The 19,241-nt window shown below is 42.5% G+C and overlaps 1 protein-coding gene across 8 annotated transcripts; it reads left to right on the forward strand.

Annotated features, from left to right (window-relative positions):
• The first annotated feature begins 2,058 nt into the window (after positions 1-2,058).
• On the forward strand, positions 2,059-11,759 carry TEX55 (testis expressed 55). Of its 8 annotated transcripts, none has more exons than XR_014783084.1 (4): positions 2,059-2,963; positions 3,925-4,071; positions 4,880-5,096; positions 10,729-11,759. XR_014783084.1 is itself a non-coding variant. In XM_084801300.1 (4 exons), the coding sequence occupies exons 1-4, from the start codon at positions 2,103-2,105 to the stop codon at positions 10,771-10,773; spliced, it is 1,116 nt and encodes a 371-aa protein (XP_084657426.1). In that variant the 5' UTR covers positions 2,059-2,102; the 3' UTR covers positions 10,774-11,759. The 8 variants fall into 8 exon arrangements, 6 of the variants coding, with proteins under 6 accessions (XP_084657426.1, XP_084657427.1, XP_084657428.1 ...); XR_014783085.1 differs by having other exon boundaries at positions 4,883-5,096; XM_084801300.1 differs by having other exon boundaries at positions 4,880-4,942.
• The last annotated feature ends 7,482 nt before the right edge of the window (positions 11,760-19,241 follow it).

A 19,241-nucleotide genomic window follows, 5' to 3' on the forward strand; every position in this document is an offset into this window, starting at 1 on the left:
CCGATTGTATTCTGTCCGCCAGAGAATCTTCTTCGTTCTAATACTGCAAAGTGTTGAAATGAAGGACTGTGAAAAGACACCCAGAAACTGTGACCAAAGACAGCTTGTTTGCTATGTTAATATCTGACAAAAGAAAACAAACTTAAGTCGGAAGCTTTTACAATAGACAAGTATTTTACATATTGATAAAGCAGTAAGCTAAATGCAAGAGGTATTATAATCATACCTATCTGCTTAATGGAGTTTGGCTGACGTCAGAACATGAAACAATGTAGCATTTGAAGGGAGAGAAAGGCAATTTTACAAAAGCAGTTGGGATTTCAATACCTCACTTTCAATAACGGATAGAATATTTAAACTAGTCAATAACCAATTGCAGGACATGAACGACATAATGAAACAGGTACCTAACCCAGGAAAAGCACTGACTCCAGCAGCATTACACACTCTTGCCACGGGCCATTCCTTTAGACCGTGGTATGTTAGGGCACAAAGCAAGCCTCTGTGGTTAGAAAAGATAACCCGCGCAAAGAATCCTCTCAGAACACCTAAGGATGAAGCCAAGAATTAAAAAAAAAAAAAAAGAAAGAAAGAAAACTTGGAAACTCATGAATGTTTAGAAATGATCAAATTTCTAGATGTGGTTCCAAACGGGAATTCCTAAGGAGATATGAGAAAATTCTTTGAGATGGGCAAAAACAAAGCACAACAAAACAAAGAGCTATGGGATGTAGTGAGAACAATACGAGGGCAAGAGTGTGTGGCTACAGATATCTACACTACAAAACACATATCTCAATTCAATAAGCATTTTGTAATATAAATATACCCATAGATACCATGACATATATAGGGGCATAATAATAAAAAGCTGCATCTTCAATATCGAGGGAATGTTTATCCTACAGTTCTTTTCCTATGATGGTTATAATAAATGCAAAAGATTTACAGACTGATACCTTTTTGAAGGTACAAGCTACAAGACCTATTTATGCTAAATGTGGTATCCATTTCTCCCACACAGACTTAAATAAATACAGCATATGCTTTATAAATTTTCATTCAGCAAACACTTTTAGGGCTACTACTTTGTTTTAGTCATTTGTTCATAAATGGCTTTACCATAAGTGTCCCTGGAGTTCCCTCTTTGTTCCTGACTATTGAGCCGAGTTCCCACTCCCTGCACAGATTGATCCCAACTATTGGCCGTTAAATTTTAAATCTCTTCTCTGTTGAATGCAATTAAGTGTTTGGCAGTATGTCTGACCTCACCCATGCACTAAGGTTTATTTCAGAGGAGGCGTGCAAATCTTAAACCCTGGTGACCATTGGCCACCACTACCAAATGCAAATTCTCTATGTGTCAAACTTTTTCTCCTGTTATGTGGCAAGTTTGTTTTCTTCCTTTCTAGAACTCTGGTTTGGCCTTCTCCCCTCAACCCTGTTTTTGCTGTGAGACCACTCTACAGCCTGGCTTTACAACCCACTCTCCTTCCCTCCTCCTGTTATTCCAGCCACGGATCACACATCTAACTAAGCAAGAAAACGTCTCACACGCCACACAGCGCAACTGTTACCAGGTGAAGTCAGACCCCAAAGCAGTGAGAATTTAAAGGCAATAGGAGCCAATCCTCTCAGGTGTGGGGCCCTCATGTTGTTTGTGAAGGAGGGGGAGGGGCAGAAGAATGATTCCTGAGAAAGCCTAATTCCCACAGTGCCTGAACCTACCTGGAAAACAAAATAAAATAAATAGAATACAAGAAGAGGAACAGCTCTAGGAACCTGTGAAAGCGAGGAGGCCTCGCTGCTAGGCACTGATAGGGAATGCAGACTGCCAGCCTATGGGATTGACCTCTTCTCGGGACACAGTGTCCTAGCACTTGCTCATACTGCATAACCTAGGAGCAACCGTCCTTTTTGATAGTGATTGTCGCCCAAGCGCCAGCCAGATATCCAACCACCTACTCTGGGCTGCCACAGTAGGGGCAGGCGGAACAAAGCCCAACAGAATCACAAGCTCACAGGCAGGTTGCCTAGACAACCAAACCCAGGCCCCACCCACAGTGCCGAGCAACTAAGGCCAGTCAGAGGTGTAGCAGAAAATGGATGAGCCTCCTCAAGAAGCCCCTGACGAATCATCCAACCATGAAAACGCGGCTCAACTCCCAGATAACCGGAAGACCAAGGGAGAAGGAGGAGCAGGCCAGGCGACTAACAAAGGTTCTGAACATGCCGGGGTTGGATCATCTGAGTCAACTGGCGATCAGGCATCCAGCCAAGGTGATAGCACAGGGTCTAGACGGACTGAACAAAGAGCCTCTGAAGAGCTGACTGAACACAGATCGCCTGGCCGTGCTGAGAGGAAAGCATCTCAGCAGATCGACCGCAGATCATCTGGCCTAGCTGAGAGAAGAACTTCTGAGTCACCTAACCAACAATTGCCCAGTCCCCTTGAGGGGAAAGCCTCTGAGCGGACTGACCGAGGAACTTTGGAGTATGCTGACCAGGTTCCATCAGAGTCTAGAGTACCAGGAAAGAGTCAGCGCCAAGTATACAACCAAGATGGTTACCAGACTGAAGACTTTACTGATGAATACCGGTTTAGTGAGGATGAGGAAACAGACTATGAACGTGCAAGAAGAGGAAAAGAGGTTGACTATCACTCATACTACAAAACACTTGGCCAGTCCGACAACCAATCGTCATCCGAAGACAACAAAGAGGTCCAAGCAGCTGACCAAAAAATCCAGCCGTGCATGTTTGAAGATAGTCCAACAGAAATCAGATCCAAAGTTTCAACTGGAGGGGAAACAGAAAGCTCAGGCACTATCCAAGGCTACAACCTACCCGACACCGAATTCACCAGTGACACCCAGTCCTCATATGAAAAGCTGCCTTCCATCACAACCAAAGTGTACTATTCGTCCAGTCAAGAGAAATATCAAACCACAGAAATCATTACTGTAGGTAAAAGGGAAATTGGAGGCCGAGATAGAACCTGTGGGGTTGGGAGCAAGATCACCAGATAGAAAGATTCATGCTAAGTCAGAGATGAGAAATAAACCCACATGACTAGCATCTTATATAAGCAACCCATAGGTTTCAAGAAGGCGTGGCACAAAAGAGATATGCTGCCTTCTGATGATCCTCCTGCCACTGAGGAAGGATTGGTGAACCAGGACTTGGGAAACCAATGTTTCCAGTTCTACCACTAACTCTGGACCGCTAAATCACATCACACCCTGGGTTTCTACCATAGCAAGGGAATTTGAAGGTACCTGGAAATCCTTGTGTAAGAGAAAGTATTCAAAGTAGATAAACCGAAGACAGCTTCCCTCCGCGTTTTGAGGTGTGCTTTACAGTGCTTAAGGATGAGTTAGACCTCTCAATGAACTGGCCCTAGCTGGCCATGGTGGTGCACACCTGCAATCCCAGAACTTGGGGAGGCAGAGGCAGGCGGATCTCAAGTGAGTTTGAGGCCAGCCTGGTCTACAAAGGGAGTTCAGGACAGCCAAGGCTACACAGAGAAACCTTGTCTCAGAAAAAAAAAAAAACAACAACAACCTGAACTGTCCCTGAGGATATATAGATAGTGGGGTTACTGGGACAAATATATTTTCTTTAGTGGTGTAACTATTGGAAAGCTAGCCATGCTTCTGTAAATAATGTTTGATCCATCTTCTGTAAGGAACCCTTAAGGTCATTAGTCTCTCTCTCTCCTTCCCCCCACCCCCCAACCCCACACACACTTGATGAAAGTAGCATAGCCAGCATCTTCCTTAAGTGTTAAATTCCTTGGTGTTAAATTTCATCAAATCTAGATTCCCACTGATCACAACAGCAAAACAACAACAACAACAACCATGTGATTACTTTTAGATTTATTTAAAAAAATAAATGTTTGGGGTAATCTTTTAATTTCAGGATGTTACTGCAGAATTTGAGCAAAGAAAGGGCTCACAAAGGCCCAGCCACACTCCCAGAAGGCGGTTTCCTCCCATCGTTTTTGAAGACCCTTATCAAGTTGCGCTACGCTACATGGAGAAGCACAGCATTCTCCAGGTGTTCCAGGTAAAGCTCCTGGTGCTCAACCTTCCTTCCTGACTGTGGACTTTAAAGGTGGTAGGAGACAGTTTGCTGAAAAGGGTTGGGGCAGGGTGGAGGAGCACAGTCTGTGTCAGGAATTAAGAAAAGGAGTGGATGAGAAACAGCATGAAAACGACACCATGATGTTACACCCATCAAGGGCATTTGAGACCACCTCTTTGGTCTTGCAAACAACCAAAAAAAAACATGGCTACTTATTGTTAAATTTTGATCCCTCCAAATTTGATCTTAATTTGCCTGATTTCATCCAAATAAACAAAGCAAGGTGGCTAGAGAGATAGCTCAGCAGTTAAGAGCTCTGACTGCCCTTCCAGAGGACCTGGGTTCAATTCCCAGCACCCACCTGGCAGCTCACAACTGTCTTATAAGTCCAACATCTGATACCCTCACACAGACATACATGCAGGCAAAATACCAATGCACATAAAATAAAAATAAATAAATCATTTTTTTAAAAGAAAGATGTGGGCTAAGAGATGGCTCAGAGGTTAAGAGCACTGACTATTCTTCTAGAGGTCCTGAGTTCAATTTCCAGCAACCACATGGTGGCTCACAACCATCTGTAATGTGATCTGATGCTCTCTTCTGGCCTGCAGGTGTACCTGCAGGCAAAGCACTGTATACTTAATAATAAATAAATAAATTTTTTTTAAAGAAAGATGTTAGAAGACATATGAATGTCTTTAAGATGGCTATGAGATATCCCAGGGTAGTGGGATACAGACTACAAACCTCTCAGAACCAAAGTATGGTACGTTGTGCTTTCTCTCAGCAGATCACTGAAAACCTAGTCTATGAAAAGCCAGACGATCCCTTGGATTTCATGCTAGGCCAGGTATGGAGTGGGAGAGTGAAGCAACACTTCTGTTCTCAGTGTTGGAAAACGGCATGTGTGCAGCCAGATGAACAAAGCAAACCATGAACCACAAAGGAAATGTACTGGCAGCCTTCATTCAAGAGTGTTTCTTAAAACATACAACAAGGGCTAGGTATGGTGGCTCACATCTTTAGTGCCAGTGCTCAGGAGGCAAAAGCAGGCAGATCTCCATGACTTCAAGGCCACCTAGGGCTACTTAGTGAGACCCTGGCTCAAACAGACAAAGAACATCCCCAACATCAGAGAAGTTTCTCTCACTCTCTCACTCACTTGCTCGCTTGTCTTTAAATGTTTACTGGTGATCATGAGTCATGAAACACTCTTGTTTAGACCCGTGAGCTCTCTGAACTGCTTTTGAATTGAATCATCTAGAGCCAGGGTTTTTGTTTGTTTGTTTGTTTTGTTTTGTCTTGTTTTGGTTTTTGTCTTACCTCTTTTGCCCAAAATTCTGTCTGTGAGATGGATCCACATATTGCATGTAGCTATTCATCCACTTTCACCCCTGGATGCTATTAATCATGGAGAATACTGTGGCCAATCCATTCTCTTTTTCATGGACAAGTAGAGTATTTCCAATTTGGACTATTAACAAAAAAATTTTTGTTATAAGCTTTCACATGCAATGGCTTTCATTGGCACATTTTTTCTTGGCTGTTTGATCACTAGGCTATAGAACATGTGTTTGCTTAGCTTCAGGTGGATTGTTTCCAGTTTCTAGCATCAGTGTGCTAGGTTACACCCTCCCCAGCAGCTCTGTAGCTTTACCACCGCTCACTGTTGTCACTGTACTTAGCCTTGGCTTTTCATGTAAGCAAGTAGTAAAATTTACTGTGTCCTTTTGCCTTTTCCTAGCTAATAGAAAGTTGCGTGTTTTTCCATCTGTTTACTGACCAGTTGTAAAAACTTACTTTTCTATAGTATTGCTTCATGAGTTCGTCCTCTTCACGTGTGGCCTGGCAAGGCAGTCCCTGTCAGGGAAGTGATTGAAAAGCAGGCAACAAAAGTCCATGTCAGAGAAATCCCCTTCTCCCCTTACTAGTGGGCCCACATAAAGCCTGAGCTGCCCATTGGCTACATCTATGTAAAGGACTGAGGTCCAGCCCATGCATGGTCCTTGGTGCTTCAGACTCCACAGGCCCCTCTGGGCCCTCGTTAACTGGATGTTGGTCCTCTTGTGGAGCTCTTGTCACCTCTAGGTCCAAGCTGGAGACCTAAGTCAGAATAGGCCTCTGGGAGGACATGAGGGGAACTATAGGCGCTATTCCTAGTAGCAGGGGCCATGGAGACTGACGAGGACACCCTCTAACTAGACAAGACACCTAGTGAAGGGAGGAAAACACCAACCCACCCGCAAAAACTTTGATCTAAAACTCACCCTGACTCCAAGGTGTGCAGGGATAAAGACAGAACAGACAGAACAGAGACTGAGGGAATGTCCAACCAATGCCTGGCCCAACCCAAGTCCCACCCCGTGGGAGAGAGCCAATCCCCAACACCATTCATGACACTCTGCTACGCTTGCAGGTAGGTGCCTAGCAGAGTTGTCCTCTGAGAGGCTCCACCCAGCTGGGTTCAAAACAGATGCTGAGGATTACAGCCAAACACTGGGTGAAGCATAAGGAGTCTAGAGGGAAAACGGGAGGAAGGATAAAAGCTCTTTTGAGAAGGAGAAATCCTTAAATTTAATATCAAATGTAATGGTATTTTTCTTTATGATTAATACTTCCATCATCACATGCTAAAAATTTCACTCACTTTTGACTATAATTCCCTACATTACTTTGCAGGTGTGTGTGTGTGTGTGTGTGTGTGTGTGTATGTGTGTGTGTGTGTGATGAAGCAGGGTTTGTTTGTTACCTTTCACTCTATCGCTACAATATTTAATTAATTTTGTATATAATATGAGATTAGGTAAAGATTCACTTCTTCATTTACCCAGAAACCATTGCCTCTTAGGAAAGGCCATAATTTGCACACCGATCTGTATTTCACTCATTCAGCATATTTATTTGTAACTGTTTCAAAATAAGACAATTGTTATGGGTAGGATAACTCAGTACCTAGTAGAGAAAGTTGGCCCACTTTATTCTTCCTTTAGCTTATCTTTGATTTCTTTGGGCCTCTATTTCCATATTAGTTATAAGAATTGCTCATGAGACTGGGCGTGGTGGCGCACGCCCTTAATCCCAGTACTCGGGAGGCAGAGGCAGGCAGATCTCTGTGAGTTCGAGGCCAGCCTGGTCTACGAAGAGACTTCATACACCAGAGCAGGGGTTCTCACCCTCCCTAATGCTGTGATCCTTTAATACAATTCTTCATGTTGTGGTGACCCCTAACCATAAAATTATTTCACTGCTACTTTACAACAGTAATTTGGTACCATCGTGAATCATAACATCAATATCTGATATACAGGATATCTGAGATGTGACTCCCAAAGGGGTTACAGCCCACAGGTTGAGAACCACTGCACTCATGGGATTTTTGTTGTGGTTTCTGGGGCGTATTTGCACACCTTATAAATGTATTTTAGTGGCTTTATTCATGAGCGTTTAGTGTTGGTGACACTGTACATAGCAACTTTAAATTTTTCCGGATCTAAGTAGCTGACATGCAGAAATACAATATTTTTGCTTTTCTTAGAGTCATTAGCCTCACTGACCTGACAGAGTCTAAGGATGTATTTGCTGAAGGATTGAGTGTTTCTGCAGACACAAGCACATCATTTGCAAGCAGTCTCTGGACCTTTCCCATCCTTACTCTTTTTGCTCCCTTGTCTTATCACATATATTGCCTGTCTTCTCTTTGCTCATCACATCCATCTTTCTCTACAGAAAGACTGACCTATTGGGACTAAGTCAGGCTTGTACCCTGGAAGAAGAATAAGAAGAAAAGGAAAGCATGCCGCATGCTCGGTTTATTTCTGTAGCCTTTGAGTGCACTTTGATCTGTCTGTCTTATCTTAAGGCATCTTATTTTTCATGACCTTTTGGATTCCAGCAATAGGCATATCCCACTTCAGCATGAAAACACACACACACACACACACACACACACACACACACACACACACTCTTCAGGCCTAAAATTGTTTCTACTATTTCTAGTTTTAAATGATTGCTTTGTTTCCTATGACTCCCCTTACCTATTTCTTTTTTCTTTTATTTTATTACATATACATTTAAATTTTTTACATACACATTATTATTATTATTATTATTATTATTATTATTATTATTATTATACATATATAAAATAAACTACATGGAGCAAGAAGAACCATGAAACAATCAGGAATTATATTAATGTTACATTCATAGTGTTTTGGCTATTTGTATTCAGCAGCCTTGCCCTTTATGAATCACCTTCATAGAATTCTATTGTACAATCGTTTTCTGGTTGTTGTTGTCACTGTTGTTGTTGTTTTGGTTGGGTTAATAACCAGTCTAGTACACTGGCTAGGGATCTCCAGAATAATGCTGTATGGAAGTAGCTACTTTGATTCACCCCTTGACTATTATTTCTATTGGCTCAAAATTGAAAAAAAGAGGGATTATTCCCACATTGTCACTGACTGCCTTTGACTAATCCCAGAATGTGCAAGTCGTTGTGGGTTCTTTCAGTTTGGTTTTTGCTGGGGATTTTGTTTGTTTGGCTGGTTTTTTGTTTGTTTTATTTTGTTTTTTTGTTTGTGTGTATAAGTGTGTGTGTGTGTGTGTGTGTGTGTGTGTGTGTGTGTGTGTGTGTGTGACTTAGAGAACAGGGCTTGTGTTTTGTCTATAATATGTACCGATTACTTACATTTTATGTGTGTGTGTGTTTCTACACAAAAATAAAACTTTTTTTTTTTGGAAAAACAAACATCCATTTAAAGCTTCTATCACAGAAATTTGAGTTGTTATTTGTTTACTTCAAAATAGTTGCTAATTTTAACAATGACTTTTTCATCTCATGATTTTTTGACATTGAATTATTTCTATTAATTGTTAGGTATTACAGTTCATGGCTGTCTCTGGGTTTCTGAGCCAATCCCACTTCCTTAATGGACACTCTGGATGACGTCAAGTATTTGAAATGTCTTGACTTTCCTTATAACACAGCATATGGTTAATTATTGTGAATGATTTTTTTAGAATAGAGAAGAGGTTTCTTCTGCAAGTTTGGTGAAGTAGTGTAGATACCGGATGAATGGTATCAGCATGCCCATGTCCTTTGAGCCTTCCAACGTGTTGCAGTTGCCTGTCTCCGGTGGGTAGTCCCGCCACGTGCCGCCCTGGAGCGGCGGTGGGGATGCTGCTGCTGTTAGCTGCACGGGAACGTGAAATTGTTCCATCCTTGATCCTTGAACTCATTACACTGAAGAGGTGTACCATGAGCACTGACTTTCATTGATGATTAAATGGCGCATCCGTTCACCTGCATGAGTTTTAAACTTCCCCGGTCCCAAAACTTTCGCCTTATTTCCTACTAACAGTATATCTCTGAGTTTTTGCTTTGTTGTTGTTGTTTGTTTGTGTGTTTTTGTTTTTGTTTCTCGAGACACAGTTTCTCTGTGTAGCCTTGGCTGTCCTGGACTCTATCTGTAGACCAGGCTGGCCTCAAACTTGCAGCAATCCGCCTGCTCTGCCACCACACCAGCAAATTTTGCTCTTTTTCAAAAATAAATATTATAAAAATACAACAAGTTTTCACTCACTAAATTGTCATTAAAGATGTGTTGAGTTTGGATCTTGTTTTCCATACACTATTTGTCTTACCTATTCTGTTTTATTTTTTGTTTTGTTTTGCTGTTGTTTTGTTTTTTTTTTTTAGTTTTTTGTTTTTGTTTTTGTTTTTAAGACAAGGTTTCTCTCTGTGTATCCCTAGCTATCCTGGAATCACTCTGTAGACCAGGCTGACCTTGAACTCACAGAGATCCACCTGCCTCTGCCTCCCTCTCCCTGTCTATTCTGTTTATTTTATTCTTAGTTTTTTTTAATCACTTCGTTTCCCCATTGTCACCTTAGAATTGATACTCTGTTATATTTTTTATTTCTTAGTGGAATATTTTGTAAATCGATGTAGTTTATCTTGAAGACAGTTTTCAGACCTATATAAAAAAAAGGGAACAGAGAGTAGAGTGAGCTGTTTACCCTCTAAATCCCAGCCCTATAGCCTCATCACTAACTTCCTATTCATATTTTGGGTCTGTGGTGTGTTTGTTGTAATTACTGAGCCAGTGCTGACACATTTCCTAATGTAATTTACACCAGTGTCCCCTCTTTCTCTTGTACAGAGACACGGCATAGGTCTTGTCAATTAAAACTGACTGTTACAGTTCCTGCCCAGATCTTTCTACTAGTGTTTTAAAAGTAGTGTTTCTGTTTTGTTTTTAATTGTATTGGTGGGCAGGGTCTGACTAAGGGCACGTTCACACAAGTTGCAGGTGCCCCTCAGAGGCCAGAAGAGGGCTCCTGGAGCTGTAGTTATAGGCAGCTGTGAGCCAACAGATTGGGGTGCTGGGAACCAAACTCAAGTCTTCTGCAGGAGCGAAGGGTGCCTCTAACCACTGAGCTAACCATCCATCTTTTGCATCTCTGTGTCATCATGGCTCGTCTAGAGAGTACACCATGTGTGCGTAACTTATGAAGTTGTTTCATCTTGCTCAGTTCAGGGACTTCTGTGTTTTAAGCTTCTACATATTAAACCCCCTGTGATGTGGTGATGCCGAGTAGATCAAAATCCCCTCTTTTTGTTCTCCTTAGGTGCAGGAAATGATCCGGCAGAGAGACGAAAGGCAAGGCATCTGAAGACGAACCGCTCTCTCCAGCGTCATTCGCTGTCATCAGTGTCAGTGCCGTGCTCTGCCCCTGCTTGAAAAAAATGTGTTTTCAGTAGGCATTCGTGGTAACTCCGCCTGAATGTGTTCTTAATTTTTAGGACCTTAATATATAGGGTACCTTTGTAAATTTCACATAACAAGCTTAGATATCTCTGGGTAATCACACAAACAGTATATATACATGATGGCTACCCACAGGTTGACATTTCAGTACTCATCTCCACAAGTCTCAGGAGGAACAAATGGCCTCTCGTAACTATTCTCAGCCTCTCAAAGGGCAAGAGACTCCCTCATGGCCCTGAGCTGCTCACAAAACTCCAATCAGAAACTGTGTGGGAAACACTTTCATTCTTTTAACAAATGATTATTAGCATTAGGGATGTTTCGTGTTAATGGCAACAAAATGCTAACACTGTCTTCTTTCTTATCGCTGCCTGTTACACTCTGCCTCGGTGAGTGAGACTTAATCCTCTCCTGGCTTTTAGGCTATAGTGAAAATCAGACATGCTTTACTGCTCTGCACACATCTGTGCAGCTGAGGCAAAAAGGTCGTTTCCTTATTACCTTTATCCCCTAAAGAAATCTATACCGTGTGGGAGTGTGTAACCAGCCGGACTGGTGTTGGATAGCAGAGAGCTTTCGCTAAGTCTGTCTGGAATGAAGACTATGTGTCAGAAACCATACTGGAGATGATCGTTTGATTCTACTTCGTATGCCAAATACTTTACAAGTTTTCTATGCAAACAATGGGGCAGATTTAATTCTTTGTGTCGTTAGCTAATGGCGTGGTGTGACTATGTATCACAATGGGCTGTGCTTGTTGGACATTCTTGTCTCTGACATTTATTTCTCATAATTATACCCCCAAACAGCCCAATATGGTTTCAAGGTTATTTAACTTTTTCTATATGTTGTTCATAAACCGTGCATGTGTTCAAACTCAATAAATGGTCTCTACTCAGATAAAGGTACTGCGTGCTGACTGTTAGCTTGAAAGATGAACTGCAAGCTGATACACAAGCGATGAGCTATGGAATAATCTAGAGTCGTGTAAACTAATCGGGCGGTCCAACAAAATGACCTAAAACTGGAGAGGCCATCCCTGTTATTAGGGGTAGAAATGTGGAGGCTACAACGTCATGGCTGGGTTGGTGGTGCGCACTTTTAATCTCAGCACTTAAAGGCCAGAGCTTGACAACCTGAAGTTCAAGGCCAGCCTGGGTTATGTAACAAGGTGACCTTAAATATAAATAGAAAAGGAAGAAAGGCTGGTAGGATGACTCGGTGCAAAAAAGTGCCACAAAAGCCGAACAAGACAAACTGAGTCCAGGTCCTGAGTCCCAAAGTTAAATAGAGAAATATTGTCCCTAGGACAAAGTTGTCCTCTGACCTCCACGCTGCCACTGTGTATCATTGCCCATGCCACACACAGACCGCCACAGTAATAATAATAAATAAAATTAATTTAAAATCATTGAATTTCGCTTTTTGGTGTTTGGCCCAAGTATTAAATCAGTGGTTCTCAACCTTTCTAACACTGGGACCCTTCAGTACAGTTACTCACATTGTGGTGACCCCCCCCAACCATAAAATTAGTTTCATTGATACTTCATAACTGTAATTTTGCTACCGTTATAAATCATAACATAAATATCTATGTTTTCTGATGGTCTTAGGCGACCCCCGTGAAAGGGTCACTAGACCCCAAAGAGGTTGCAACCCACAGGTTGAGAACCACCACATTAGACAGTTTTAACAGGGTTCTAAAGGCAGAACACCTCAGATCCAGCCACGTCAGCAGCTGCAGCCACAGCCTTAGGCTGTCTCTGATGCCTTTCACAACCGTCATTTGTGGCCTTCTATAGTGAGGCAGTGGACCAGAGGGGATGGGCTGGCGGCTGGGAGTAATCCCATCTGCACACAGTTACCTGAGAAGGGAGAAAATGTGCATAACACTTCACACGCCCGTGACTCAGGCTCTCTACACAAAGGCATCTAGCACAGAAGATCAATCAGCCGAGTTCCTAAGTGGCAGAAAATAGTCAGTCCCTCACAGGCCAGAAGTAAACACTCAGCGTGAGAAGCTCAGAGCTACGAGCTGCCGAGCAGAAGAGCAGGGAGTCTCAGAATTGGCCCTCTCAGGACAGAGTAGCCATGATGGGGCCTAAAAAGTCTCTCAGTGGCAAGCAACCAGAGATCAAAACACGCGATTTATTTAATTTAATTTAATTAATTTATTTTTTGAGACAAGGTTTCTCTGTGTAGCCCTGGTCATCCTGGAATTCACTCTGTAGACCAGGCTGGCCTTGAACTCACAGAGCTCCCCGCCTGCCTCTGCCTCCTGCATTCTGGGACTAAAGGTGTATACCGTAGTGCTTGGCTTGAAAGGCGTGTCTTTTTGAAGGAAACTCTTAAGGGCAGTTATGAGAGAATTATTTACAAAGCTATGAGCTGTATCTCAAGTACTGTTTTGTTTTGAGATGGAAACCTAAGCAACCCAGGCTGGTCTCAAATTCGCTGTTGACGGAGTGACCTCTGGCTTCAGTTTTCTCTGCCTCTGTCTCCCACGCACAGATGCTTACAGCCCGGACAGGCCCTTGGGCACCCTAGACCCACTGATGTACATCTTCAGACCTCCCACTGCCCTTAAGTATGAAAACAGATGAAAAGGCACTTAGAATGGTAGCTTGCATTGTTGTGATTATCTTAGAAGCGTTCTTATCAACAGGAGTAGTGTGGGTCGAACCGGAGCAGCCAGCCTCCCGTCCCTCTAGTTACTCTGATTCCCTGACGCTAGCAGGAGCCAAATCTGATAACTTTCCCTGTGATTCTGCATTCCCGTGCCCCGCCCCCCCCTCCTTGCCCCCTCCCTTATATATCTTTATTCTAGGCAGAGTCTTGTGTACCCCAGGCTTGCCTCCAATTTACCTCATAACCAAAGGTGATCTTGACTTTCCGATGCTCCTATCTCTCCCTTCCAGGTGCTGAAATTACAGGCGTGTGTGCGTGCGTGCGTGCGTGCGTGCGTGCGTGCGTGCGTGTGTGTGTGTGTGTGTGTGTATCCACACCCAGTTCTCTGCCATGCTAGAGAGCGAACCCAGGGTTCACTAGCAATCACGGAAATGTAAGTCAGAGTCCCAGTGAGACAAGACCTCACAGTTAGCAGAGCGGCTGTGGTCAAAGGGAGAGACGGTAACAAGGATTGGTGGAAGCGTAAAGAAGTTAAATCCCTCGCGAACTGCTGGCGGGGATGTAAAACGGTGCAGCTACCTTGGAAGCTAGTTCAGCAGTGGCTCAGAAAGTTAAACACTGTGTTGTCATATGGCCAAGCAATCCAAACCAAAGGAACTGAAAATGCAAACATTTATTTACAAATAAACAGAAATGTGTCCCTAATAACAACAACAACAAAAACAACCTAAATGTTCATCCGCTGAGGGGTGTATTTTTAAATACAGTAGAGGTGCCCTAGGATACTGTTTACCCTTGAAGAGGAAGAAAGAAGCCCTGTCACCTGTTGTGATCCTAGATGAATCTGAGAATGTAGTGCTACACAAGATCAGCCAGGAACGAAATGTTGTATGATTTTACTTACATGATTTATAAGTACGCAGATTTGCAGAAACAGAGAGCATGGTGTGGCTGTTGGGAGCTAGAGAAGAGAGGAAGAATTAAAAACCAAAGACTCAGACTTTCTCGTTTGGAAGATGGAAAACTGCGGAGGCCTTGGCATGAGAATGTGCGTGTCCTTCAGCCTGTACACTTAAAACAACTAGTGCAGCAAATAGTGTGTGCTAGTGCTACAACTGTTAAATTTGATATGGAAGAGTGATGGAGCCACACACTGTGGTGTTATTCAGCAATATAAGGGAACGGGATATAGACATATGGCATGACCGTGACACAAATAGGGCCTAAGTGAAAGGCATATGTTATATGATTTCACTTATATTAAATGTCTGGAACAGGAAAGCTCACGGCACAGACAGAGGCCAGCTCATGTCAAGCTGGAATGAGGGTTCCTGTCGGGCACGAGCCTTCTTTGGAAGGTAGTAAAGATGTTCTAGTATTACTAATAATGGTTATAACTCAGTATCCCCCTAGTGGCTATATGCTGGTGCCGCGTGATATGATGTGCTAGTTATAGGCTAAAAGATGGATTTTGTGAGATGCAATCAATTATATTTTAATAAATTGGTTTTTATATTAAAATGTGGAGGGTAACATTTTTAAGTTTGCTGGAAAATGGAAAATAGGATGAAAAATAGCTGGGAAACTCAGAACAGGAATGTCCAAGTCTTCTGGAATTATCCTCCTATTCCCCGATCCCTAACAGTCTCCCTGTCTCACTCTTAGGTCAGTGTCATGTACACACACACACACACACACACACACACACACACACACTCACACTTTCTACTCATCGAACCCCTTAGTAACTTATTCTAAGCTTTATTCACTCGTTCTTTTCACTTGCTTTCTTTTGTTCTTGGATAAGCCTGAATTAACTCTAGTCAGCCCCCACCTGCTTCTGTCTTGTAGTATAGATGAGAACACGCAAGTGCAACTATGTCCAGTGATGCTTTCATTTTCATCGCTGATTACCTTTGTACATGTAGAAGTGTAGACAAGCATTGTTCCAGGTGTATCCGCATCCCGGGAGCTGTACCTATCCTTTAATGGTCATGGCATCAGTGTGAGGCTCTGGGTTCAGCACCCCCCAGCTCCAAGGGGGGGAGACATTTAATTAGAAACATGTAAGGATGAAACTCAGAGAGAATTGCGTCTTTACATGTGGCTCTGAGTCACTGGGAGACTCCCTTTTCTGATGACCTTTATAACTGTGTTACTCATCACACATGGTCATCACCAAAACTGCCCCACCACAAAACCACTCAGGTGGATGAGTTACACCTCCAGAAACGGCACTGAATTCAGAGAGTCTCATAGGGAAGGTCTGCATCAAACTTTTATAATAAAAATGTGAGGATAATTGTCAAACCACAGACTTGTCCAGCTACTCATTGATCAAATACATAAACGAGAGTTCAGTTCCCCATTCAATTAATCTTGCTGCTGGTACTATTTAATTATGTGTGAGTATATGATCAACCCCACATCATATCATGCCTTTTGACATGTAATAACAAACATTAAAAAACAGTCAAATAGATGAAAGACTAACTGGATAAAAATTTCAAATTAGGATAACATGAAATCTTGAGTTAAAAAGCATTCATCTAACTATAATGTGAAAGTCAGAAATCATTAAGAGCAATACATAATTGATATGAGAAAACAAAACTTATAGTAACTGAAAAGATTAGTACTAATTGCAGCATACATGGTATACCAATAGTCTCAAAATACATCAAGTCTCCCTCAGGTTAAATTCTAAGAGTACACACACTGCCGCTTAAAGGAGATGGCCAGGAGCAGAAAAGAAAATTTACTGTGGTGGATTAGATGAAAATGGTCCCCATAAGCTCATATATTTGAATGCTTAGTCCCCAGTTGCTAAAACTGTTTGAGAAGGACTAAGAGGTGTGGCCTTGTTGGAGGAGGTGAGGCCCTGGTGCTGGGCTTGAGGTTTCAAAACTTCTCACCATTCCTAGTCTCTCTCTCCCTCTGCTCATGCCTGTAGAGCAGGTGTTAGCTCTCAGCTACTACTCCAGTACCACGCTGTGTGCCTGCTGCTGTGCTGCCTGCCATGACGTCATGGACTCTAATCCTCTGGAACCAAAAGTCCTAATTGTGGGTTTAAAAATATATAGCTATAGATATAGATATATAGATATTGTGTTGGTCATGGTGTTTTGACATGACAACATAAGCAATTGAAAACTAAGACAGTTAGTAATGAAAACATGTGACAGACAAAAGAAATAGAAAAAAAATTAAAGACTTTTTAAATGCCTTTTTGTCTTAAGATACTACCTAAAAGTGCAGAGAAATGGGAACTTTCTTTGTTCCAGAAAGCAGTCTTTTCACGTCATCTCTGAAATGTTCATAAATCAAAATATTTTCAAATAAACATAGCTAGTAGCCACTTTAAATTTTAAGATATTTGTTTGTTTTTCCTCTGAAACAGGGTTTCCTCTGTGTAGCCTTGGCTGTCCTGGACTCCCTTTGTAAACCAGACTGGCCTCAATTCACAAAAATCCACCTGCCTCTGCCTCCCCAAGTTCTGCGATTACAGGAATGTGCCACCATGCCCAGCTTAAATTTTAAGATTTTTTACCAAGGAAATAATGAGTATTTTAAAATCCTATGTACGTGTTTGTTTTCTGCAGCATTATCATTATAGTAAAAAAATTAATGACCTGAATTTTCAACCAGGAAGATTATTTCAAATTCATAGAGCATAATACAATTGATTAAAATTGAATACCTTGATTAAAATTGTGATGTAAATCTGTGTGTAATATGTACATGTTCACGTGAGTGTGCGCCCATGCCAGTACACAGGAATGTAGAGTGCAGAGGTTGACACTGAATGCTTTCCTTGGTTACTCTCCACCTGATGGTGTGAGTTAAAGTCTCTGATGGCTCAGTGGTTAAGAGCACTGGCTGCTCTTCCAGAGGTCCTGAGCTCAATTCCCAGCAACCACATGGTGGCTCACAACCATCTGTAATGGGATCTGATGCCCTCTTCTGGCCTGCAGGTGTACATGCAGGCAGAGCACTGCATACATAATAATAAAGAAATCTTGAAAGAAAGAGAAAGAAAAGAAAGGAATTGGAACTCATTGGTTAAACAGAATAGCTATCCAGTGAGCTCCGGGGATCCACCTGCCTCTGTCCCCCAAATGAGCTCCGGGGATCCACCTGCCTCTGTCCCCCACTGAGCTCCGGGGATCCACCTTCCTGTACCCCAGCACTGAGTTACAGGCACGTGGCTGCCACACTTGGCTTTTTATGTGGATGCTGGGGTGCACATGAGCTCCTCTGCGTGCATGGAAGGCAGTTTAGCAACTGAACTATCCCCTCAGCTCTATCTGTGCCATTTCTAAGTGAAAATAGCTTTCTCTCCCACCAGTACTGTGGAGTGAGATGCAAAAAAAAAAAAAAAAAAAAAGAAGAAGCCGGAAGAGCAGATTCCATACTGGTTCGGCTCATGCGGGAACAGCCTCTATCTAGCATGCAGGCATCTCTCAGTAGTTCCTGAAGGAATTATCCTACCCCAAAATGTTCTGCTTTCCACTGAGGAGGAGATGAAAGGAAACGTGGGTGGCTACTTGGTTGCTCTCTGGGGTAGACACACATCAGCTTTGTTATCAGGCTAACATTGTGAATGTTAAAAGCAGACAATAATTTAGAGCCACACCGGCACTGTGGCCACGTGCTTTCAACTCTCTTTTCAGACTTCTTTATACAACAATCATGTTTTCCCAAGATTGAGTAGAACGAATTCACTCTAAATTTTCTAAATAAGAAAATCATTTTCTCATCCATAGCTACTTTACTAAGCAGTTGTAAAGAAAAGGAGTCGTGGCGCATTCAGGAAAACAAATGGAACTGGAAATCATTGTATTTGTGAAATAAACCAGACTCGGGCAAATGCTACATGCTTCCTCTCATATATGAAAAGTATGTGTGGGTGGGTGGGTGTGGATGTGGGTGTGTTGTTGTGCGTTGTATGTGTGATGTGTGTGTGTATATGTGGTAAGTGCTGTGTGTGATATGTGTGTATAATGTCTAGTGTGTGGGTATGTTTGTGTGATGTGTATGTATGTGTGAGAGAGAGATATGGTATGTGTGGTGTGTGTGGTGTGTGTATAATGTGCGTGTGCTATGTGTGAGTGATGTGTGTGTGTGATGTGTAGTGTGCGTGTGGTATGTGTGAGTGATGTGTGTGCGTGTGTGTGATATGAAACCGGGGACCATGAGAGGGGAAGAGGAGCTCTTAAGGAGGCGAGGAATAGAAGACATAATGGAAACAGAAGGGCACTCTTGGTCGGGAGGAGGGGTCCTTAAGAAGAGGCCGAGGGCGGCAGCACAGTAAGGGACTGAGAACAAAGTAAATGCCTCAGGGAAATCCATTAACTAGTTAACTTTAAAATTTTTTTCAAGGAAAACAAAAGCCTGGAACTCCACCTCTTACCCATAGATTGAGAGTTGCTTTACCTGTTTGCATTTCTGTCCAGGAAGTAATGAAAATAAAGCATGTACCGGCCTCTCCTGATGAAACTGCCCCTTTAAGACTTGAGAGCTGGTCTGGGGCCATGGGTCATCTAGATAAGGTGTCAGGCTAAAGAGGAAACAGCAATGAGGACTAAAAAGAAAAAAAGAGAGAAAAAGAAAAAGAAAAAACAGAAAACTGGGAGATGCACAAAAGCGGATGGAATTATAGGAGTTGGAGCAGAGATGTACGAAGGATGGCTCCATCAGCCCTGTCACTCCCAGCTGTGGTCAGAGAGTGGTCATTGATACCTT

The sequence above is a fragment of the Acomys minous genome (assembly GCF_964271855.1).
Source record: "Acomys minous genome assembly, chromosome: 11".
NCBI classification, from domain to species: Eukaryota; Metazoa; Chordata; class Mammalia; order Rodentia; family Muridae; genus Acomys; species Acomys minous.

Excerpts from the sequence above, each read along its gene's own strand:
- TEX55 (XM_084801300.1), top strand. The coding sequence starts at position 2,103 with ATGGATGAGCCTCCTCAAGAAGCCCCTGACGAATCATCCAACCATGAA. Across the intron at positions 4,072-4,879 it reads GCATTCTCCAGGTGTTCCAG|CAGATCACTGAAAACCTAGT; the intron begins GTAAAGCTCCTG and ends GCTTTCTCTCAG. Across the intron at positions 4,943-10,728 it reads TGGATTTCATGCTAGGCCAG|GTGCAGGAAATGATCCGGCA; the intron begins GTATGGAGTGGG and ends TGTTCTCCTTAG.